This window comes from Sturnira hondurensis, unplaced genomic scaffold, assembly GCF_014824575.4.
Source record: "Sturnira hondurensis isolate 20B ecotype Veracruz unplaced genomic scaffold, ASM1482457v3 Scaffold0005220, whole genome shotgun sequence".
Taxonomy (NCBI): Eukaryota; Metazoa; Chordata; class Mammalia; order Chiroptera; family Phyllostomidae; genus Sturnira; species Sturnira hondurensis.
In genome coordinates this window covers 319,035-345,052 of record NW_028077851.1, presented here as the reverse complement: position 1 = coordinate 345,052, position 26,018 = coordinate 319,035, and the positions used below count along the sequence as shown (strand labels likewise).

Here is a 26,018-nt window from a genome sequence, read left to right as displayed (position 1 = left end):
ACAAAGATGACTTTTAGTTTCCAAATGTGATTGAAATTTGGAGACTCTCAATTCTCTTTCACATACTGTTGCCAACCATCCTTCCTGGCTGGCTGACAAGTCAAAAGAGGCCCCTGCTATTCCCACCAGTACTGGGAACACGGAGTGCAATGAGCTGTGCATTCAGGGGCCACAAAGGTGAATAGAAAGCCTACGTACAGAGAACCGCCACACACCGCCACCTAGCACTCCCCCAGTGGCAGAGGACAGAGCCTACAAGGGAGGACCCAAAACACCCGGAATTTATTTTTAAAAAGTGTGTCTTTATTCTCACACGTTTAAACTTGTCACCTTCAAAGCACTCTTCATTTGATGCAATACCCCTATCAAGACATGTTCTCCACCACTGAAAAGAGTTTGTGAACTCATCCATTTTGATGCCTTTTAGTGCTTCTGCCGTTTTTTTGTTTCACCTCTTCCATGTCAGCAAAATGTTTTCCTTTGAGAACTTTTTTCGTCAGGGAAACAAAAGTCACTTTGGGTGTGATCAGGTGAATAGGGAGGGTGAGGCACGGGGGTTCATGCGGTTTGGGGTCCAAAACTGCTGAACACTCAGCACGGTGTAGGCAGGTGCGCTTGTAAACTACCCATCATGAAACGGGCAAACGCGTTGCAAGAGTCTCCAAAAAAATTCACTGACAAATGCAGCCTCTGACAATGACACCAGCTGGTTGGTACACTGATACAGATGGGTTCCTAGAAAACTCACCTAGAGGGGGAAGTTTGTATTATTTTCTATAAAACCAGAAAATAAGTCTGGTTTTCTGAAGGTTCCCCCTGTGTACTTACTATGTATCTCCCACTGGCAATGGAGAAACAGAAGCTATGTATGAGCTGGGAGGCTCATAAGAATGAGACACAAAGATTCACAGTCACTGTTTTCTTTTGCACGCCTTCTAATCAGGGTCAGACAGACTATTACTTACAGGTTTTGTTCCTTGTGCTGGCTATCGAAGCATCGTCTCTTGGCTCCGGAGCTGCTGTTATCGACTGGACTCTCTTGCAGGGTACAGGCTCTGCAGGTTGCCAGCTGATACTGCTCTAAGAGTTGCCATTTTTCTTTCTCACACACACATATACACACACTGTACACTCAGATACATACCACAAACATGCTACACACATGAACAGACACCCATGTATGTCACACATGCCTTCATATACACATATGCTCTCTCTCACACACACACATATATGTATACTTAGAGACACCACACATCACTCCATAGACAATGGCACTAGATACGTTTAAACTGTTACTCCATACTATTGGAGGGAAAAAAGCAGGACAACATTTTTTAACTTGGAATTTTAATTATGTACATAAATAGCAACATGAGAACGAGAAGTCCTAAGGCTTGTACATTATCTATAGGTGGAAAGATCCCAGATTAGTCCCCGTGTAGTACGGCATCACCCAAGATAACAAAGAGGCCTGGTATGTTTTTCCTGAAGAAGAAAGCCAGTTTATTACATTCAACACTGACTTTTATTCCGTTTTTCTGTAGAAATACTGGTTTAGTGTATGGAGTTTCCAACGTTTACCTATAACTAAAAGAAAAACATTAAGTAATCTGTGCCAGAAAAAGAAAAACAACTCTAAAATTTTGCATTTTGAAAATGCCTTAGTTTTACATAGAGCAATCCTAACAAATATTTACATGACCCTTATATGACCATGAGGATCATACAGAGCAAGAGAAAAGTATAATTGTTCTTCTTTAATAGACAGGTAAACCAAATACCAGAAAGGTTTTGTGTTTCATCGAGACTATATTCAGATTCTCCACTGGCTGTGTACTGAGCACAATTCCAAGGGTGGTTAAAAAATAAAGGCTGAAACACACAGCAACACCACATCTCTCCCTTCCTGAAAACGAAACAATTACGTTTCCGCCCATCAGCTGGAGGAGAACATGATTATTTCACTGTCAGTCTGACATCTACCCTTCCTCATGTCACCCCATCATTCTTTTCTGGAAGGAGACACCCAGCAATCCGAAGACACACCAGAGCTAAACCGGCTCTTCTCCATAATGCCGTTTTCTAATATGTAAAGAATCTACTTAGCCATTAAAGGTTTATAAATATTTTAGAGTCCAGTGACTACTCATTTGGCTTTTTAAGATAAAACCAAAAATTCTTAAACATGTAAACCACTAGCTTACCTTTTCTATTTCGGTTTATTAATCTGTTATGGACTTCTCTAACAGCTCAATAGATTTACTGCATTGCTAAAAACTACAAACCACAAACAGCCTGTACTAGTGAGGATTTAATAGATCATGGTGGTCCATGCTAGGCAATTATTATGCAGCTACAGGAGGAATGAGATAGATCTGTAAGTACCAACAGGGAAAGATGCACACAATATATTAAGTGAAGAAAGGCAAGTTCATTCATTCGATATAGTTAAACACAGCACACTGTCTATGTAGTATTCTTACCCAAATAACTGAACCTAAATCTGATTAAGCCTTCAGACCCATCAGTTGATGGGAAAGGCAGAGAGGAGAGGACCCAAGAGATAAACAGAATAACACTAAACGGACGCACTCAGCCAGGGCCACAACGTGGGAAATTCTAAAGGACAAGTAAACCCAGGTTTTCAACAGATAAATGGCAATGGAAAATGAGGGAGAAGGAACTATTACAGTTTAAAAGGCACTTATGAGACCTGTCAGTCAAACGCCATGGGCTGATCTTGTTTAGATTTTGATTCAAACAAACCAAGGGCAGAAAGTTATTAGTGAGACAACCAGGGGAGTCTGCATACTGTCTGGACAGTAGATGATATTAAGGAATTAGTGTTCACTTCTTTAGCTGGGACAATAAAATTGTAGTGTGTGCCCCTCATGGAGCTTTCAGTGTTCTGTAGAGCAATACGAGGAATGTGACCTCATTCTGTCAAAAAACCAAAAGCATGTATGGATGCGTATTTACACATAGGAAAAAAGTCTGAAATTATATAGCAAAATATTAACAGAAATTTCCTCTGGAGAAAAAAATAGAAAACAAAAACACTTTAAAAATATTTATCTAGGCCCTGACCAGTGTGGCTCAGTTGGTTGGGCGTCGTCCAGCAAAGCAAAAAGTCGCTGGTTCTATTCCCAGTTGGGGCACGTGCCTGGGTTGCAGGCTGGTCCCTGGTTGGGGGTGGGGGGCAGGCATGTGAGAAGCAACCAACTGATGATCCTCTCACACATCGGTGTTTTCCTCCCTCTCTTTCTCCCCCCTTTCCCTGTCTCTCTCAAAAGAAATAAATAAAATATTTTAAAAAAATTTATCTAAAAAATTTTCTTTACAATAAATATGCATCCCTTGTATATTCAAAAATACAATGCCAATATAGCTCTAAACGTAAGGAATGAAATCAAGGTCATGTATACCGTAAGTTGACCTCTGATCCACAATACTTTTAGAAAATGAAATAGGTATTTACATGGTTTCCCTTTACTCCATGTCTCATTGTCCCCATAGAGAAATAGAACCATAGTCAAAGTCAAGTCTCTGGAGGATAGGTGTGTCTTCCTCGCTGTGCAACCTCTAGTCTCTCTTCTAACAGCACGTGGGGTGCACATCTGGCCCCACTCGCCAGAGATGCCGATTCTGGGATGAGGCCTAGGCCTCTCTGCCTTTTCATCAGCTTCCCACGTAATTTGTTTGTATAATGAGATTTGAGAACTGCTGACTTAGGCTTACTACATGAGGAGCTGTGATGTGAAAGAGGATCTGGATTTGTTTTCTGTGACCCCTAACGCAGGGTCAGGACCATTGTGTAGAAGGAGTTATAAGGAGATACATTTTTGCTTAGTATAAATAATAGCTTCCTAAAAATCGGAACGATCCAAAGATGGCTGCCCTATGAGACACGTGTGCTTTCTATCAGTGGAGGTGAAAAGTGGGAACACACACTTGAGGCTGGGAGTTGGGCCAGATGACCCCTCCCGAATTCAAAGATCGTATGATTCTCTGGGTCTCCAATAATAGGAAGACAGCTTGAGAGAGAAAAATCTCAAACCTGAGGCTTTCATGAATTTTAAATAGCTGCCATAATTTACAATAAATGTAACGCTGATATAAAAGAAAAAATACAAAAAACATCTATAATTCTACTGTGACAAGATATATACTGTAGTCCCCCTTATTTGCATGGGATACATCCCTAGATCCCCCAGTGGATGCCCGAGATTGTGGATATAGTACCAAACCCTACGTATACTATGTTTTTTCCTAGACAGGCATATCTATAATAAAGTTTAATTTGTAAGCTGGGGATGGTGAGAGATTAATGACAACAATAAAACAGAACAATATACTGTAACAAGAGTTGTGTGATTGTGGTCTCTCAAAAAGGTACAGTGTGAAACGTAGGACAAAGGTATGATTCATGTTCTGGGTGGGACACAGCAGGACGGCGTAAGATTTCATCACACTACTTAGAATGTGTCATTTAAAACTTGTGAATTGTTTACTTCTGGAATTTTCCATGTAATACTTTTAGACCACAGTTGACTACAAGTAAATGAAACCATGGAAATTGAAGCTATGGATAAGGGGGAACGGCTTGAATATTCTGTTTTATTTCTTGGTCCTTAGCCTCTCTAAAAATGTACTGTACTATCTTTTATTTCCTCCATTTAACAATAACTGTGTACATGTTCCCATGGAACTAAATATTATTAAAACATAGTGACATTCCTCTTTATGGATGGACCATGATAAGTCATTTTCCTAGAGTTGAATATTTGGACTGTTTCCAAATTAAATATAGTCTAATTACCAGGAAATCACAAGTGCTACCCTATAATTTTTAATGTCACAAAATAATACTAATATTATTAACTAGTGTTTTGTACTTAGCAGGCACTCAATGAATAAATATTAAACAAATGAATGAAAATAAATGGTGAACTGAGTATAAGATGAGAAAGAATCAAACTGACTGTCTGACTTCATCTCATATCATCCTAAATTTCTCCAGCCTGGGGTTACTCAATCTTTTTTTTTTTTTAATTTTATTTATTTATTTTTAGAGGGGAAAGGAAGGAGAGAGAGAGAAATATCAATGTATGGTTGCCTCTGGTGTGTCCCCTGCCGGGAATTGGCCTGCAACCCAGGCGTGTGCCCTGACTGGGAATCGAACCATGATCGTGTGGTTCGCAGGCCTGCGCTCAATCCCCTGAGCTACACCAGCCAGGGCGGGTTACTCAATCTTTAAAGAAAGAATAACTATACCTACAAATTCCCTACGTCAATTACAACAGTATCTCCATATAATCTTGAACCTCTCTACAACAGTCATACATTGAATAAACATTTAATGAATGACTAGTAGATGAGTACAAGTATGCTTACTACAGCAAAGTTTGAAAAAACAAACCTAAGAAATAATGGCATTTTTCAATTGTTTGAAATTATAAATCACAGCTGTCAAGTTCTAGCTTGTCTAAAAAACCCAGGTACATCTCAGGAACAAACACAATTATGTAAGTCATGGCACTTAAACCCATAAATTAAAGACGGAATGAAATATCATCCTAACCCTGTTTCCACATAAAGTTGAAACTGTTATAATTATTTTACAGAATTAAATTTAATTAATTAAAGATAGCTCATTTGAGCTAGTGCTAACAATGCTAAAAATAACCACAGGTTTTTATTCTTTACCTGATTAAAATGGGCAGAGCATGGAGCATTCTACTTATTTCCAGGTGAATTCTTCACATTTCCGGGCTTATAAAACAAAACAGGAAGAATATTAGTACAGCTTGAAAAGAAAGAGTGAAACTTGTAAAGAAATGGTGGAACATCTCAAAGTGCCAGTCTTCAGCATTTGGCTGATACAAACACTAAATACTATTATAATGCAAAGTAATCCGTTTCTCAGTAAACCTAAGGAATTATCAATACTAAGGCCTTGGAGAGTAACTTAGGTACAGAAGACAGCAGGAAATAACGCTCCATCAACTCCCATTATACTGAGTCAGGCAAACAGCTGATTTCTATTAAAAACATCAAATCAGTAGTGAAAAGATTTCTTTACCAGCTCATGTCACAGTCATTGTTAAAGAAGGTTTTACACCTATGGGATGTGTCCTAACTCCGCTCTGTGTGTCTATCATCCACCATAGGGGCCAAATCACAAAATATGTTTACTCTGAAAGAGGTTATAATCGGACCACACCCGTTTGGCCTGGCCACCATCTGGGAACATATAATTAGGTCATGTCATCCATGAGAAGTGATGTAGCAAAGTTTCTAGTGGGAGAAGTTTGTGTTAAATGCGTAAGGCCTTACTTTCTTTCCTATATTTCTTTACGACTTTAATTCTTAGAACACATTGGTAAGACCTGAGGTCATCAAGGATCTGAGCTCTCATGAGACGGCACCCTGAAAAGCCAGGCTGCGGTTCAGTGGGCGATGGGGCTGTGATGCTGTGGTCTAGACTTGGTGAAGGTTCTCCTGCCGGACTTCTCTCAGTTATCCATGCGTGAAGGAGAGGGTCGGGGCAGTAAGAGAGCAGAAGCATGTGACTAATCCTGTCATTTCAGAGCATGGTTTCTAAGCAACATCAGGCTTACCGGAATGTTTGCAAACTGGTCCCTAAGCATGGGGATTATACATCTTGGCTTGTCCAAGTTATACTGGTTTATATCTATTGTCCCAGTATAACTCACAGTACTCCCCTTTACTCTCTTAGAGCAGGGGTGTCACACTCATTTTCACCAGGGGCCACATCAGCCTTGCGGTTGCCTTCAAAGGGCCAAAATAATTTTAGGACTCCATAAATGTAAATACTCCCTAACTGTTAAGGAGTTGAAATTACAGCCGGCCCTTTGAAGGCAACTGTGAGGCTAATGTGGCCCCCCAGTGAAAATAAGTGTGACACCCCTGCTCTAGAGTATCCTAGTTTGGGTGATAAATTATATAGTCATCCTATCCAGAAACCATATCCACCTGACGGCTGAGTTCTGGGCAACAAGGCCGTAAGTACTGCTTGATGGATCATCATACAATACTCATGTCTACTTGTTGCTATGAACAGAGTTCTACAGGACTGGAGACTGCCTGTGTGCCTTACTCTATTGCTCCAGAGTCTGCCTCTCTCCCTCTCCCCCCCCCCTCTCTCTCTCTCTCTCTCTCTCACACACACACACACACACACACACACACACACACACACACACACACACACAGACAGAACCATCACACGGACCTTCCTGCTATTGCTCTTCCAACTTGCCAAGTTCTTTCCTGGGAGACCTTCATGAAATGTATCCTTGACCTAGACTGACCAATCCCAATTTTTGCCTGGCTAAATGCTACTCATCCTTTAGATCAAGCCTTTCCCCTGTCTGCTACCCTTTGATTTAGGTAAAAACCTTTAATTCATATTCATAGCACTCATGAGCTTCCCGATTCGTGTAAATCTTTCACTCATGTTTGAATCCTTCACTAACAAATAAGCTGCATGAGGGCACAATATCCTTATGACCTCCTAACACACAGTATTCAAACACTTGTATAAAATAAGTTTGGGTAGACCCTGGCCAGATAGCTTGATTGGTTGTAGCGTCATCCTGATATACCAAGGTTGTGGGTTTGATCCCCAATCAGAATACATACAGGAATCAACCAATGAATGCATAGGTAAGTAGAACAACAAGTCAATGTCTGTCTGTCTGTCTGTATCACTCTCTAAAATCAATCAATCAAATTTTTTAAGTTTTTTTCAAATTTTTTAAGAATATGCAATTAATGAAGAACAAGAGAATTACGGAGATAAATGAGATAACCAAGTCAAACAATTGGGTCTATCATAAAAACTATCTGTTTTTTGCCCTGGCCAGTGTGGCTTGGTTAGCTGGAAAATTGTCTGTGCACTGAAAGGTCACGGGTTCAATTCCCCATCATGGCACAAACCTAAGTTGAAGGTTTGGTCCCCAAACCTTCAAGTACAGGAGGCAACTGATCAATGTTTCTCTCTCACACTGATGTTTTGTCTCTTGTTCTCTCCCTTCCAGTCTCTCTAAAATCAATTTACAAATCTATTCTCAGGAGAGGATTAAAAAAAAGTATGTGGTTCTCTACCTAGTTAAATATACTGTAGGTCAGAACTACTTTTACATAATGCTTGCCAAGTACTTCTAGTGATATTCTTAGATAGTCTACTATCTATACTTGCCCAGACCACAATCTCAAAAATATAAGCTGTGAAAAAAAAATATATAAGCTGTGAAATTCAAAGGCTTTTTAAAATCTTTTGGACATTACGAAAATGAGCACATGAAAACATTCTTTTGGTTGAGGAAAACAACTCTGTTGCTAGGAAAATTTTTCGTTTGGTTACATATCACTTATAGTATAATAAAACAAGACAGTCAAATATCTCACTAAAGAAATATTGAGCCCATCCACCCTATTACAAATCAGATCTCTCTTGGCAGAAACCTTAATGATCTCAGAAAAAGAAACACGTTCTGACTTCAAAAGACAGTTTGTAATTTAGAACAAGCCAGAAATAAACTTTCTGCATTTTTCAGACCAAAAAATTTTATTTAATATTTTATAATTCATTCATTCTCCTTATGACCTAATTTTAATATATGTTGGGTTTTATTGTTTTTTTTTTAGGAATCAATACATTTATTTAACCCAATAGACCTAAATATTATTTCAGCCCTGAGTGGCATGGCTCAGTGAGCTGGGTGTCAAAGGTCGCCAGTTCGATTCCTGGTTGGGTCACATGCCTAAGCTGCAGGCCAGGCCCCCCGTTGGGGGCACGAGAGAGGCAGCAGATCGATATTTCTGTCACACATCGATGTTTCTCTCCCTCTCTTCCTCCCCGCCTTCCCCTCTCTCTAAAAATAAATAAATTCTTTAAAAAAGAAATAAAATATTATTTTAACATATGATCAATATAAAATAATGAGATAGTTTACATTTCTATCTTTTTATTTCTATTATGTCTTGTAAATTTGGTGTGGATTTATACTTACAGCATACCTCAATTCAGACTAGCTCCAGTTCAAGCACTCAATAGCTAGTGGCTGCCATATTGAACTACACAGGGCTAGGGAATAAGCCAAATAGCACTGTGATGGTTAGTTTTATGTGTCAACTTGGCTACGCTATAGAGGACAATTCATAGGAAAATCATGTTTGTCCACAAACACAAATCATTTCTATTAGCAAAATTAAAACATGTTTTAATCAAAATGTTTATTTGTGATTAGTATGCACTGCCACGTGAAGAGGAACTTTCAACCAAACCTTTGAGGTACAGCAGTCCCCTGAAATGTCTGAGTCTTCACCAGCCAAATTATTTTGATCTATTGTGTAACTTTTCCAAACTGCAGCTTCCTCCTTTGTAAAACTGGGAGAGCAACAGCACCTGCCTCACAGACTCTTCCAGGAGCAGAGTTTAGTGTCCAGAGCCAAGTTCACAGCATGTGTTCAATAAACATTACCTGTTTTATGAGGTAGGTCACCTAGCTTTTTGGATGAAGAAATAAAAGGACAAACGACCTGTTAAAGACCCCAGTGAAATTCCGGTTCACTAAATGTGGCAGGCGGAATAATGCTCCCCCCCCCCACCAAAGACGTCTGCGTCCTACCTAATCCTGGAACCCGTGACTGTGTCACTTTATATGGCAGGGGAGAACTAAAGTAGCACTGGAACTGAGGCTGCTAATCAGCTAACCTTACAATGGCGAGATTATTTGGGATTATTTGGGATTATCTGGATGGGCCCAATGGAATTACATGGGTTTCTACAGCTAAAACGGAGGCAGAAGACGGGGTCAGAGAAATGAGAAGTACAAAGGACCCAACCTGCAGTAGCTGGTTTTGAAGATGGAGAAGGAGGGCTGACCCCAGGAATGCTGCAGAGTCTAGAAGCTGGGAGCAGCCCCTCAGCTGATGGGCAGCAACACAGACCTCGGTCCTTGTAAGTGCAAGGAACTGAACTCTGTCACCAACCTGAATGAGCAGGGTTCTCCCCTGGAGCCTATAGAAAGGACTGCAGTCCAGCTGACACCTTGATTTAGCACCAGACTCCTGACCTACAGAGTCTAACATAAATCTGTGTCACTTTCAGCCAGTAAATTTGTGGTCATTTGTTATGGCAGTAATAAAAAACCGGAACACTGATAGGGAGGACTTGACTAATGGGGATAAGCCCTATGGCTCCCTTTTCCATCGGATGTTATCTTCTTGGGCAGAAGCGAAAACGTGCAGAGTCATATGACATCTATCATGGCTAGTGTGCTAGGATCTGTCTGCTTTATGTGTCTCTCACATGGGTAAACTCACTTCATCCCCCAAACAGCCCCCATGAGCGACTCCACCCATTTCCCAGGGCGCTGGAGCAGTTTCCAAAAGGTTTCCAGTCTTGTAAGAGGTGGGGTGGGGATGGAGCCTCACGTGCCCACCGTGAAGTCCACTCTCTCGGCTTCCAGGCCACACTGCATCCTGCCAGGGCCACCTTTTCTGCTACCAAAAGTGTATGTCTTTCCAAAAAATGACTTTTTTGAAGATTTCTAACTTTTTATTTTTCTAACTAATGATGTTAGGAAAAAAAAGAAAATTCATTGTCTAGAACCGGCTTTTCCTTGAATTTTAAACAGCAAAAACTAGAGAGGGCACAAATTCAAAACAAATGTAGCTTTATAGAAAACTCACCACATTGTCCTTATTTTTATTTTTATTTTATTGTGGGGAGAGCACTTAATATGAGCTCTACCCTCCTGACAAACTTTTAAGTGGACAATACAGTACTTCTAACTACAGACACAATGTTGTATAGCAGATCTCTAGAGCAGATTTATCTTGCATAACGGATACTTTATACCAGTTGAGCAACCCCCCTCCCCGTTTCTCTCTGCTCCAGCCCCTGCCAACCACCATTCTGCTCTCTGCTCTTATGAGCTTGACTATTTTAATACTTCATGTAAGTGGAATTATGCAGTATTTCTCTTGTGATTGACTTATTTCAAAGATGGTCGTTTTTTAAAGATTTTATTCATTTACTTTTAGAGGGGAAGGGAAGGAGACAGGGAGAGAAACATCAATGTATGGTTGCTTCTCATGTGTCCCCTGCTGGGAACTGGCCTGCAACCCAGGCACGTGCCCTGACTGGGAATTGAACCACCATCCTCTAGTTCGCAGGCCCGCGCTCAATCCACTGAGCTACACCAGCCAGGGCTCAAAGGTGGTCATTTTAAATCACTTGGATCACATAACTTACAGCTAAAGTGGAGTATGCTTAGAAAGTTATGGAACTTTTAAATGGAGGAAGAGAAAGCAGGCTATATTTACTCAGAGTGGTTGCTGCTGCTTCCCCTTCATATTCCTGCTGAGCCAGCGAGGCCCTGAATACAACTATCAGAAGCTCAGCTTCAGAAATTCCGCTCAGTTTTCATGTTAGTAATGGGTTTATATATTTCTTTATGTATTTTCCTGTCCTTTGAAGAACTGAGATTTTTCTTTTTAGTTATTGTTGGCCTCTAATTGTCATTCTACAATTCTTTGACAGTAACGTGTTCTATATTTTAAAAGCCTCATGAAAACTAAACATGACACTTCCTGAGACATATTGCTGTGTGTGGCTATTTACAGGACAACTCCAATCTGTGACCCTGGTGCCTAACACTCACGACTGGCCTGCATCTCTGATACTCAGACACTGGACTGAGACTATTCTGAAAAAAAATTAGCAATGGACAATCAATAAATAGTCCCATGCTTTTATTAAGCTCCTACAGTTAAGAAGTGAACACCACAATGGAAAAAAATCAATAAAACAACTACATTAAGAACTTCTGATCATCAAAACACACTAAAACTGAAAAGACAGGCCTCAAATTGGGAAAAGATATTTGTAAACATGTGACCAAAAAATGAATATCTAGGAAAAAAATAAAGACCTTCTATAAATCACTGAGATGAAAAAATGACCCATATAAAAAACTGGTCAGCCCTGGCTGGTGTGGTTCAGTGGATTGAGCGCGGGCCTGTGAACCAAACAACGGAGGTTCAATTCCCAGTCGGGGCACATGCCTGGGTTGCAGGCCAGTTCCCAGCAGGGGATGCACGAGAGGCAACCATACATTGATGTTTCTCTCTCCCTGTCTCCTTCCCTCCCCCTCTAAAGATAAATAAATAAAATCTTAAAAAAAAAAGCTGGCCAAAAGACATGAACAGGCACTTCAAGAAGAAGAAATCAATAAACATGTCAAAAGATGCTTGACCTCATTACTAATCAAGGAAAGGTACATTAAAACAAAAATGAGCCCCAGCTGGTGCGCCTCAGTGGGTTGAGTGCCAACCTGCAAACTGAAAGGTTGCCGGTTTGATTCCTGCTCAGAGCACATGACTGGGTTGTGGGCCAGGTGATGCGACAGCCAACCAATGGATGTTTCTCTCACACATTCATGTTTCTCTCCCTCTCCCTCTCTCCCCACTCCCCGCTTCTAAAAAATAAAATACTTAATAGAAGATAAAATTGTCTAAATAAGATACTAAAAAGATCAAGCATTCATCCTGTCTTTCCCACCCTGGGTAAGTGTAGATGAGGGAAAGTGGTTCCTTATTCAAACACTCCAGCTAACATGTGAAAATGAAATGACAGAAGGAAAAAGACACCATTTTCCAAGCCCAGCGAACCAATGGGTCTAGGCATTGAGCATCAACAGCCCTAACACCAAAATATCAAAGTAAAAACCAGACTGATGTGTTTACATAGCCTTATCAATGGGATCAAACATGACCCTGATTAAGCAGCCTCTGGATCCGGCTGCCAATCTGCAGAAAACACAAAGAGCGGATCCTGTTCAACTACACACTATGAGTGTGCAAAAGACTCAAACTGTTGGAGATTTGCAGGTCCAACATGCTAGGTTCTTTTAACAGATACATTGTAAGGAAGATAAAAGGGGAGAAGGGGAACCTGTAGATTAAAAGTGACTGAAAAGGCAAAAAAAAAAAAAAGACTTAAAAAGGTATATGAAGTCAGAAATAACAACAGGCAAGATTAAGGTGACAAGAATAAATACTTAGGTGAAAAAGCCATAAAGAAGAGAATAAAGTTGTTAGTATAAAAGTCAGGATGGTAGGTGTATCTGGATGGAGGAAGACTGTGATGAGGGCGGGCTACATGCAGAAGGTCCTGGGGTGACTAGCAAAGTTCTTTTTCTTTTTTTGTCCTAGATGATGGTTACAGGGGTGTTTGCCTTATATTAATTCCCTCGGCTACAAAACAAATTAAGTTGTTGAAGGAAAGCGCATTCTTGAGGCAACTGGAAAAATGTGAATATGAACTGTATATTAGGTAATGTTCATTTAAACAATGAAATGTCAATTTTCCTTGATACAATAATAATACTGTGATTATGAGACAAGTTCTTTAGAAATGCATGCTAAAGTGCAATGATATCTACAATTAACTCTTAAATGGTTCAGAAAAAATAAAATACAAGTGCGTGTGAGCACCCATGCATATGTAAAAAGATAAAGCAAATATAGCAAAGTATGAATTGGTGAATCTAAGTGAAGGTATATTCATTGTACTCTTGGGGCAACTTTCTGTAGTTTTGAGGGTTTTTTTTTCAAAATAAAAATTGGGGGATAAAGTAAAACCACACACATGCACATGCATGCATGCATGCATAAACGATTTTAAAGCCAGCAGACTGGCAAAAATGGAAACAACCACTTTGGAAGCTAACTTGGCACCAGCTAGTAAAACTGATGTGCAGGCCCCATGTATCAGGAATCCCAGCTTTGAAAAACTCTTAATAAACCATGACACATGCACAAAAAATGCTCCCAGGTCTGTGTGCAACAACAATATAATGAAAACTGCCCAACTAGCCAATGACATGCGCATTTTCCCACAAAGATATACAAATATTCTACAGCAGTGAAAATGAATAAACTACAACCATGCATAACCAACAAACATAATGTTAAGGGAACAAAAGTTACACAGTAATATGCATGGAAAGACTTCCTCTAGATAAACTCTATGTATTTATGGTTTTTTTAAGCTATGTATCCTTTTTGAAAGATTTTATTTATTTAAGAGAGAGGGGAAGGGAGGGAGAAAGAGAGGGAGAGAAACATCAATGTGTGGTTGCCTCTCATGCACCCCCAACTAGGGATCCAGCCTGCAACCCAGGCATATGCCTGGACTGGGAATTGAACCAGTGACCCTTTGCTTCATAGGTCAGCACTCAATCCACTGAGCCACAATGGCCAGGGCATATTTGTTTTGATATATATTTATATTATAAAAGCAAGCTCAACTATGGTGAGCTTGGTGTTTCATATTCTATTCTAACATTCTATTATATTCTAGAACACTGTAGTTGAGCTTGCCTTTTATATTTGTTTTTGATATATATTTATAAAAGACAAGCTCAACTGCAGTGTTTTAGAATATACATGTATGTGGTTAAACTAAGAAAGTTTAAAGAAAAACAAGGGAATGAAAAACAGGAATCTGGGGATATGGAGGGGCCTATGGAGAACTTAAAAGGCATGGTAATTTCCTATTTTTAAAGGTAGATGGGTGATTGCTGTATGTATGGTCGTTACACTGTTTGATTTTAAACTGATTATATACAGTTGATCCTTGAATAACACGGGTTGGAACTGCATAGGTCCACTTACGTGTAATTTTTTTCAATAAATTCCTGTACTATATGGATCCGAGGATGGGTGTCTGTGGATGTGTGGGCTGACTGTAAGCCTTGATCTACACCATTTTCAATAGAAGACTTGAACATCCACAGATTCTCATGTCCTTGGGGGGGGTCCTGGAACCAATCTCCCACAGATACCAAAGGACAACTAAGTTTGCGGTAAGTCAGAAGTTACGCATGATTTGACTGTGTGGGGGGTCGGCACCCCTAATCCGTGTTGTGCAAGGGTCAACTGTAAACCATGTGTTCTTTTATCTCACAGAAAGACAAACCCTAGACCACCCTATGATGACAATATTTCTGGATACACTCATCTTTGCTTCACAGTTCTGATAGAGTTCACTTTAGCGGAAGCACATAAATTTCTCTTAACTAACCAATGATTAAACTGAAAGACAACCTCATCCAAACTTTATTGGTACAGGACTCAGTGCAAACACTCAGCATTTCTAAGTGGAAAACGGGATGTGGCAGAGTAGAAAAATGCCCCAAACTTACTTAAGGTCTTTAAGAGTAATACAGCTCCACAGGAAACAATAAAATTGAGAACTGACCCATCATTCATACCACTTAAAATTCCTGGGCCTTCTTTTAAACAGAGTGTCTACAGATTTCTTTGACTGTTTACAAAGCTAAATCATGTATATCTGTTACACCATTATAGTCTAAATAATTATGAATTAAATTGCATCTAATAGCGACTGATCACTGAAGCTTGACTAGAAAACCATTCTTCAGACAAGCTAAGAAACAAACAAAAATCACCTTCATAAAGTGTCTGTCGATTTCCTTCAAAGAGATAGTTCCTGAGCCCCAAGAGATCCCTGTTTCAGGGTAGTTTAAACCTTTGTTCTCATGAATAAAACAAACAAAGAAACCCACAAACAAAAAAAATCACTGAAACTCACAAAACCAAATGAGGAGGGCAGGGCAGGGGAATCAATAAAACAAAAAAAAAACAGTGGCATTTCACTACAAAGTAATTCCTGAAATCTAAGAATATCAAATCTTGAATTAATAGAGCCCTCTGCTATCTTTCATTTAAAACTTGTGCTAAATGTTTAGGTAGTCAACATTGATTTTATTACCTTCTATTGAGAACAGACAAGAAAAGTATGCTTTGAGAGTAAACAAATGAAAGAACACTGAGTTCTTCAGGACTCTGACAAGGGTAGGGGCTTGGAAGAGGAGAGAAAAATGCAAGAGCAACCATGAGCTAATTAGACATCTTTACTACCCTATTCCCCAAATGCATGCAAATAAATGTGAGTAGCTTTAAAATCTAATGTTTTCGAATTATCATAAAATGCTATTTAACTTGCATTCCAACCAGAGTCCCATTGCTTGTGCACTGGGCTGAATCAGAGCAGAGCAAACTATTTCCAAGCGAGAGGCTCCGGGGGGACCCCGCTTGGCTTTGGTGTGCGTGTGTCTGCCTGACAACACAGGGAACACAGGACTACGGCTGAGTTTCACTTTCCACACTTCCTTTGAGGGCTGTGTATAGCTTCCCTGACACTAGTGTTTTCTTTTCCACATAAAACTCAGTGTGGACTTAAGGAATTTTTTAAACAGGAAAGGAAGCCTCCAAAGAAAATATCAGAAATGAAACTAAAACAATGAGTGTTTATTCTTTAAAATGGATTGCCAAAGGGCACTTGATATTAATACAGAACTTCCTCCTCAAGAGTTAGTTTAAATAGGCTCAATAGAGACTAATGCCTTTAGAAACTATCAGTACAAAAACCAGTCCAGATATCAATAGGAGATTACTTATGTATACAATGAGGGCTTATAATTTATTCTCTAATATTTCTTCCAAATTCCAGGTCCAAATTCTGGATTTTAATTTTGAGAGAGTTGTTTATATTTTTTAAAGAGTATTCTGATTTGGGATGGTAGGAGTCTAAATCAACATCGTTAAGTTTACAATGTAGAAGGTACGTTAATATAAGGATTCTAAGTCTTCCTTGGCGAGTTGTGCCTCTAAGTGCTCGGAGGAGACATGATGCCTTGTTCTGTACTCATTCTTCCTTATCAGGGAAAGAGAGAAAATTCCAGCAAACACAAATGACATCCAATCAACTATGTGGCTGTGAGAAGAGATAAAAGAGGACACTCCCTTACAGTCAGTCACACAACCTCCTCCCCCTGCCTCTCGTCCCTCAGTCAGTGCAGAGAATCTGGCCTGTGGCTGAGATACAGTATTGCTAAAGGAAAGAACAGGCACTTATGATAAGTGAAATAGCAAGAATAGTCTTAATTATCTGTCTTTTGCCTGGAAGCATAGTTACGTTCCCTTTGCCTCCAGTTTTGATAAAAACTTTCATATAATATGCCATACTTTGAGTAAATTGTAACTACAATACAGTGGCAGTTAGGATCTAAGACTGCTGTGGAACGCATCTCACGGTTACTATTTACTCAGCCCCGCTGATATTAAGGAAAAGTAGGGAGACCTTTTGCTCCTCCACGAAGGGCCACCAGAGAATCTGAGAGAGAGGTGCAACCAATAAACAGGACAGGCAAGACTGAGCAACAGGTTATCAAGAATTTTACAAAATCCTAGGGAAACCACATATTTCAACCAAAAGGAAGATAATGAAAAAGATTTCTCACCTTTTGAAAGTTCTCCTTCCACAAATCTTCTATGACTATGTATCCTCGTAAACCCCAGTCATATAATTTCTCCCCACTGACCTTGAAATAAAACATAAAAGATCCACTGCTAGTCCATACATGCAAGACTGGTAAGGAAGAGAATTTTTCCTTTTTCTAATATAACTCTATTTGAGCATATGACGACTATAGAAGTCTTGGGACATATACATTAAAACTGTGCAACCTAAGTACATAAAATAATAAGAAGAAAAATAGTTTGATTATATACAGTTATCATTTAAAATAATCTGCTATCCATCATGTATATATTCCAAAGTTTTGCAGTTTCAAGGAAGAAATGTAGGAGATCGCTGCTGATATGGGAAATTCCAAAAACTCTACCAACCACACCTAGCACAGAACAGCCAACCAAGTCACATTTTTGCCAAACTGCAAATCATTCATTGTAGGAGCTTAGTAAAAAACTGGTGAACCCAATGAAGACGCTCTCAGCTTTCCCAGGTTCCCCCAAACATAAAGTCTTCGAGTTTCCACAGGGATTTTGCCTCCTAATCCAAAATCTTTTCCACAACATCCTGAGGTCCCAGAGTCAGAGAATTTTTGGGGGTGGGAGGTTCACTACCTTAAAAGGTATTTGTCGCCCTGGCTGGTGTAGCTCAGTGGATTGAGCGCGGGCCTGTGAACCACACGATCGAGGTTCGATTCCCAGTCAGGGCGCATGCCTGGGTTGCAGGCCAGTTCCCAGTAGGGGACTCACGAGAGGCAACCATACATTGATATTTCTCTCCTTCTCTCCTTCCCTTCCCCTCTAAAGATAAATAAATACAAAATTTTTTTAAAAAAGGTATTTGTCTACCTTTAGCTAGCCAGCTTTAATAATTAGAAACTTTTCTGTAAGTATTGAGCTTTCTTTTAAAAAATGCTTCCAATAATTTGCATTCATTAGTCCTAGTTATAACCAAGGATGTTGATTACTCTTCCACATGACGGTATTTCAAATCTCTGAAAAGTTATTATTCCTCTTCCTAATTTTTATACTAATTTCTCCATACATAGCATTTTAGTTTACAAAGCACATTCACATGAATCATCTCTACTCTATTATGTAACAACCCTGTGCAATAAGTAGGCAAAGATGATAAGGAAATATTCAGAGACCAAGTGACTTGTCTAAGGTCACGGAGCTAGTAAATCCACTGGTCACTGCAACATGCTGGGTTCTTACACGTTAGATTCTTCCAGTTGCTCCAAATGTTCTTAGAATATGGTATGACATGATTCTCGGACCCACTGGGAGACATTCTGAGCATCTACCTCATATATAGCACTGTTTTTTCACTGTTAGAAATTTGAGAGGAAAATAACATTCACTGTCATTTTAACAGTTTGCTTACACCACTTTCATCCAAACACCACTGAACAGAAAATAGAATGTATGCAATTAAGGGGTTTGTCCAAAGTCAGAGTAGTCATTAAAAAAAAAACACAAAAATTTATACTGTGAAATAGGAACCAAATGACATCAGAAAATCTTTTTCAATCACTGATGTCTGTTTTGTTTTATTTTGGCAAAATATATTTAACATAAAATGTACCACTACAACCATTTTTATGTGTAAAACTCAGTGACATTAAAAAAATTCATTCACAATGTTATGCAACCATCACCACTAACCATTTCTCAAAGTTTTTCATTATCCCAAACAGATCACTAATGTTTGATACCCAGTGAAAACAAAGTTAATTATTTTGCTCTGGCTTACCCAAGGTATAAAATAAAAGACCAAACTCCTTCCCGTTAACTTTAAAAACACATTATAATACAACTCAGATTTGCATCCTATTACCTTGGTTGTGGACCCAGAAGATCTCTTCCAACATATGTCAGGGCATATAAAATTTAGAAAAGCCACTATTAGGAGTATATCCTAAGAACCCTAAAACACCAATCCAAAAGAACCTATGCACCCCAATGTTCATAGCAGCACAATTTACAATAGCCAAGAGTTGGAAGCAACCTAGATGCCCATCGGTAAATGACTGGATCAAAAAGCTATGGTACATTTACACAATGGAATTCTATGCTGCAGAAAAGAAGAAGGAGCTCCTACCCTTTGCAACAGCATGGATGGAACTGGAAAGCATTATGCTGAGTGAAATAAGCCAGGTGGTGAAAGACAAATACCATATATCACCGTTAACAGGAATCTAAACAACAAAACAAACAAGCAAGCAAAATATGACCAATGACACTCAAATATGGAACAGGCTGACAGGGCCCAGAGGGGAGAGGGGAGAGAATCATAGGGGAAAAGGGGATGGACTCACATGAACAAGTATAAAGGACACATGGACAATAACTAAGGTGGGGGGAGGAAATGGGAGGGAGGTGGGGAGCACTGGGGGGGGGCAGGGCTGGGAATATAAGACAGAAAACTGTACTTGAACAAGAATTAAATAAAAATAAAAATTAATAAAAAAATAAAAATTTAGAAAAGACTTCTATTCAGGGGGCAGCCACCTATGCCTCTCGACCAGCAGCCATGCCCACCCTATCCATTTACTATTTAAACCTTAACAGACTAACACAACATTAGATGATTTTTATGACCTAGAGCAGGCGGAATGATCCCCTGTTGCTGAGCTGGGGCTGCAACATGAGGAGGAACATTAACTATTTGCTTCCAGGACCGCTGTAAACAATGTCAAGCTCATGCTAAAGAGATCTCGCCGGTGACTGTCACCAAAGCCATCAATTTCCCACAGCTGGAGCTAATGGGATCCCACCTACAACTGTAGCACAATCCAGGAATCCAGACTGAATCTTGTCACGAGGACTCCAGGGAGCTCACTGTCATGGCAGTCCAGCTTAGAGTCCTCGGAGCCCAATTCTGGTGACGGCACTGCTGCTCGTCCTAGGCCCGGGCCTCCGTGTGATCCGGCAGTTCTGGCAACTGGTCCCAGCCCCCATAAGCTGTCCAGGAACTCAAAACCTATAGCCTGCTTTGCTCTTGCCAGTTTTCCAAGGAACTCTGTGTCTCCAGTCCCACCAAGTCCAGACAGCACTGCCCTGGAGGAATCTAGTCTACATCGGTGGTTCTCAAATGTCAGAGGCATTGAAATCCCCTGGAGCGCTCGCTGAAACAGGAGGGAACCCTAACTCTCAGGGTCTGAGTCAGTGGGTCTGGGCTGGGGCCTGAGAATGTTCACTACTTTTTTTAACTCAAAAAAACGTTCTTTTGTTATTTATTTTATCCAAAAGTATGTGTTTCCCTATCACAAAAATATGATAACCCCACCACCAAGAGTAGCAAAGTCTGAACAGTTACACTGATGAGGGAGCATTCACTGGGTATTCCCATGTCCCAAAGGCCCTAAAGGAGGAAAAGAGTAAAAGAAAAAAAATCCTCAGAACAAATCCAAAACCCACGATGACTTTCGGGACAGACATGACATGACAGTTTCTATCTTCTTTCATTCTTAGCTGCAGGTGTACTTCAGCAGGATCGAGTACAATTCAACTTAAGTAAACCCTTCATATCCACTCCAGCACCTTAAACTATACCCTGTTAGCAGCAATCAGCACAGTGGACTCCTATTTTCGAAAACCGTAAGATACCTCAGAAAACAGTTAGGATGGATGCAGAAATAAGCTCACTTGGCTGCCTTTTCATAACCCAGACCTCTTAATCAGCAGAGACGGTAAACAAAGCAGCAGGGAAAGTAGTGCCTGCAGTGCTGGTTTTAAAGCCTGTAGGGAGGGAGAGGATCAAGCTCACTCGGCTGTCCTAAGCCGCCCAGAGACCTCCATGCTTATACGTAGGATCACTGCAATTTGTAGACAAATATACTTCTCATTTGTCCACATGGTTAGTTCCTGCAGGTTCCATGAGAATTTGCATTTCTAACAAGTTCCCAAAAGATTCTGATATTGGTGGTCTAGGGACCATACTTTGAGACCCGCTGGTCCAGCTGTTATGGCCTGAATTACGTCCCCTGCCAAATTCACATGGTAAAGCCTTAACCCACAATGTGACTCTATTTAGACAGGGCCTTTTAAGATTAAATGAGGTTATAAAGGGAGGGTCTCTAATCCAATATGACTGGTGTCACTGTACAATGAGGACAAGACACCAGGGATGTGTGTACACAATGGAAAGGCATGTGAAGACACAGTGGAAAGGCGGCCATCTGCAAGCCAAGGAGAGAGGCCCCAAGAGAAACCAACTTCGCTGACGCCTTGCCTTGATCTTAGACTTCCACTCTCCAGAACTGTGAGAAAAGAAATTTCTGTTATTTAAGCCCCACAGTCTATGGTGTTTTGTTATGACAGTTCATACGAAATCAGCTTTAACCATGTTGCCTGCTACTGTGTTCTACTCGCTAGGATGCCATCAAGCTGAGGCCTGAAGGCAGGAAAGGAGTGGCCAACTGAGAGCCCCAAGCAGGGTGCTCCCGGGAGAAGGGACTGCGCTCTCTGAAGGGCCCAGCAAGGAAGGCCAGGCCAGCTCCAGGGCCACAGACAAGGCATGGAGGGTCAAGTACAGGTCTGTGCCTGCAACCCAAGGAAGGCAGGTTGTGACCAGATACTCCTGAACTGAGAATGATCCATAACTAGCAACTTTGGAATTTGAATCTCTATGCTTCCATGTCAACAAGCACAGAAAAAAAGGGTAAGTTTTCTTGTATTAAATTACTGTACATTCTCTGACCACTGACATGATTGGAAGAAGGGCCGGAACCGAGGTACATAGTGAAGAAAAACATTTAAATTTGCTGTGCTCATTTATATTTGCAAACAAATTTTAGTCTGGTATTATAAAAGCTGTAAAATTTAAAAAAATTAAATTAAATTAAAATAAAGCAGTAAACTCATACACACATAAGCAAGAGTAAGGGACATCTTAACTTACTTGGTCTACCTTACCTGGAAAAATACAATGGCTTGTTGTGGATAATAAAGAGAGGCAGCTACTCCCATGAAACCAGGTGGATACACCAGCTTCTTTACTTTTGAACCTATTAAATAAAAGGTTGTGGACACTGTCAGATGATTCCATCTTAACTATCTCAATTTGCCTGTATATCCAACACTAAATAAGACTTCTTTGGGCCCTGGCTGGTGTAGATCAGTGGATCGAGCATGGGCTTGTAAACCAAGTGGTTGCTGGTTCGATTCCCAGTCAGGGCACATACCTGGGTTGTGGGACAGGTCCCCAGTTGGGGGAACATATGGGGCAACCACACACTGATGTTTCTCTCCCTCTCTCCTTTCCTTCCCCTCTCTCTAAAGAGTAAATAAATAAAATCCTTTAAAAAGAAAGACTTCTTTGGGGCTCTGGCCAGGTAGCTCAGTTGGTTAGTGCCATCCCAATACACCAAGGTGTGGGTTCAATCCCTGGTCGGGGCTTATACAAGAATCAACTAATGAATGTATAAGTAAGTGAAAAAACCAATTGATGTTTCTCTTTCTGGAAAAAACCAAAAACACCTGACTTCTTCGGTCCTAGATTGACAGAGAATGTACTTAATAACATCAAACATATCCAAAAGAACCACCACATTTTCATAACTTCAGTGAGATACAATTCATACAACTCACCTGTTTAAAATGTACAATTCAATGGCTTCTAGTGAACTCACAGAGGTGTGCAAACCATCACCACAGTGAATTTGAGAATAATTTCATGAGTCTCAAAAGAAATCCCACATCCATTAGCAGTCACCCCCAATTCCCACATCACCCCCAGCCCTAGGGAGACACTAATCTACTTTCTATCTCTAAGCATTTGCCCACTTGGACATTTCATATAAATGGAACTTTATGACATGTGGTCCTTGCAACTGGCTTCTTTCATCAGCACAATGTTTAAGAGAACCACCATTTCTAAGGAAACAGAAAAAAGATTGTTATGGAAAAAACAGACACATTATTTTGATTTCTAAGGTTTATGTTCTTTTTATAGAAAACTGGCTTCCTATTTACATAATGAACACAAGTATTCCTCTCTTCTCTTTCCTAATACTCCATGACAATAATAGTACAATAATAAAATACAGATGACAAACCCACACCAAAGAGAAAATATGTGCAAGGGCCACTGGAGGGGCAATTTTCAGAAAATGGATAGTGGCCCTGGGTAGTGTGGCTCAGGGGACTGAGTGCCGGCCTGCAAGCTGAAGGGTTACTGGTTCAACTCCTGGTCAGGGCACATGCCTGGTTTGCAGGCCAGGTCCCGGTTGGGGCTGTGAGAGGCAACTGATCCATGTATCTCTCACACATTGATGTCTCTCTCCCTCCCTTTCTCCCTCCCTTCCTCTCTTTAATAAAACAATTAAATAGAGAGTGGGCAGAAGCAAGAGGACACACAGCCTTGAAGTCCTGCAGAGGGGCTATAGCGGAGGAGGGAACAGAATGTCCCAGCAGCCCAGAGATGACGGGCACTGTGGAGGATGGACAGGGCAACCAGGGATCAAGACAGGGTTATAAATGCAAGTCCTGTGCATGGACCAGCTGGCCTTCTCCATCCCCCACACCATCCCAGTGCAAAACTACCTATGGCCAGGTGTCTCTCCAAGGCAAAATTTTAAAAGTGGATAGGGTATTTCTAGAGAAATGCCATGAATTTTGTGTTGAGAACTAAGATAACTGGTGTGTGTGCACATACATGTAAGTGCATAAGAGTAAAGCCTTCCTCATTCGGGCACCCCCCATATTAAAGTCACTCTCCATTCAGCTCCCCCTGAGGTAAAACCTGCCTGCTAGCAAGCCCCATCTATGCACGAAAATTCCTATTGGCATTTCAATGGCTTTCTTGTTAAACATGATGCACAACCAAGGATCACTGTTTATTTGAGGAAAGCCCGCAATATAAGATAAGATCAAGATAAGCAAGAAGGAAAAAAAATGACCCTATAGGAAATAGAAGTTTAAAACAAAACTAAACCTGTAGTTAAGTATCACCGAATAAATTAAAGAAGCTACTACATTGAAAGAAAAAAAGAGTTCTAAGAAAAAGAACACTCAGGGAAAAAAGAGGTCTTGGAAATGACTGAGTAAAAAAAATCAAAAGGAATAAAATAAAATAATCAAGAAAATACAAGGAACATATAGGGTCAGTTTAAATAGCTTGGTCACTAATATGAGTTCAGGAAGGAGAGAGATGAGGGTAAATTTTCAAAGAAATACAGGATAGACATCTTCCTATAGCTGAAGGCTGCAAGCCACCAAAATGCCCAACCAGGAAACAAACAACTATATATAGTCACAGCACCATAGAAATTCAGAGCACTGGAGATGAAGAGAAGATCCTTAAAGCTTCCAGGAAAAAAAACGAATCACCTCAAAAGGATCAAACTTCCAGACTGGCTGCTGACTCTCACATCTGCAACTCTGGATGCTAGAACACACAGCCTTCAAAGTCTTGATGGAAACAAACTATACGCCCAACCAAACTATCACACGGTATGAGTAATTTTAGGAAAGTTTACCTCCAACACAGGCTTTTTCGAGAGTGACTTAAGCATGTAGTTGAACAGCATGGCAGAGCGAAACAAGGACATGATGACATGGAACTGGAAAAGGGGGCCAAATCCAAGGAAGAGTGAGGCGGTGTCCCAAGACAACAGCTGTGTGGAGTCTCAGTCCAGACTGAGGGGATGTGCAGCCCTGGGAAGGGGGAATTGAGCAGGATGGGAATCTGGGAGAAACCTGAGAATGCGGTTGAGAAAACAGGTAGGTGGAGGGTAAAAAAGGAAAATACACTTGAAATGGACTTGACATGAGAAACAGTTTCCACTGAGAGACACAGTTTGTACATGGGATACGTATAGATGCTGGTGCAGTGTATGTTACTAACACACAGAATAATGTACAAGTGCTGTTTACTTTAACTTTAAACAGACAAATCCCCAAAGATGGAATAGGTATTGCAGAAGAGAATACAAATATTATCAGTGTAGACTCCTAATATACTAATATTTCTCTCCCTGTCCCATTGCCTTGATTTAAAGGACATAATCACTCCGAAGGAGAAAAGCCTGTTGTTCCCCTGGGATCCCACCTGTATACTTGAAGCTTTAAGCACCTGGGCAGCTCACACAGGCGAGGACCAAGTGAAGGGCAGCAAACCTGCCAACCTGCCATTTTCCATTCCCCTAGGGAAAGCCGATAAGCAGCAAGCAGCTCTTGGGCCTTCAGCTCCTATTGGTTCATACAATGAGCTGGGATTCCCAGAATTTTAGGAAGGACGTGCAACCTCCACCTCTGCCATCTCCATGCCCAGACCTCCCAAGAAGCCAGGAGTCTGAGCTGTAGCTATCAGCGTTGCCAGAGGGGAACCCCTGGCTGCCAGTGCTAGGGGGAGCCACCAAAAGGCAACAACAGTAAGTGACAACTACCTGCCCCCCCACCGAGTGGCCTGGTTGGGCCCATTTCCTCTGACTGACCATCCACTCACTTCTCTTCCAAGAGAGATGCCACTTGTCACCCATCCCCATCAACTGAAGCAGACTACCTTAGCAGATACACTCCAGAAACCCTATCATATGGTCCAACAAACCTTCTCCTGGGTATACACCCCAAGGAAACGAAATCTATCTCAGTTATCTGTATTCCCAGTTCATTGCAACATTATTCACAACAGCCAA

At 40.6% G+C, this 26,018-nt stretch overlaps 1 protein-coding gene and 1 non-coding gene across 3 annotated transcripts in view; both read right to left on the bottom strand.

Annotated features, from left to right (window-relative positions):
* Positions 1–1,333: 1,333 nt before the first annotated feature.
* Positions 1,334–26,018, bottom strand: part of APOO (apolipoprotein O) — a 54,795-nt gene continuing 30,110 nt past the window's right edge. The window contains exons 6-9 of one of the 2 annotated variants that reach the window (XM_037046219.1): positions 22,297–22,388; positions 17,367–17,447; positions 5,710–5,775; positions 1,334–1,590 (exon numbers count right to left, since the gene is read on the bottom strand). In XM_037046219.1, coding sequence (XP_036902114.1) covers positions 5,740–5,775; positions 17,367–17,447; positions 22,297–22,388 — 209 coding nt within the window. In that variant the 3' untranslated portion in view covers positions 1,334–1,590; positions 5,710–5,739. The remainder of the gene's footprint in view (positions 1,591–5,709; positions 5,776–17,366; positions 17,448–22,296; positions 22,389–26,018) is intronic. The other variant, XM_037046220.1, reaches the window with a different exon arrangement.
* LOC118987302 (small Cajal body-specific RNA 3) lies at positions 21,120–21,260 on the bottom strand. The gene has a single exon (XR_005066541.1).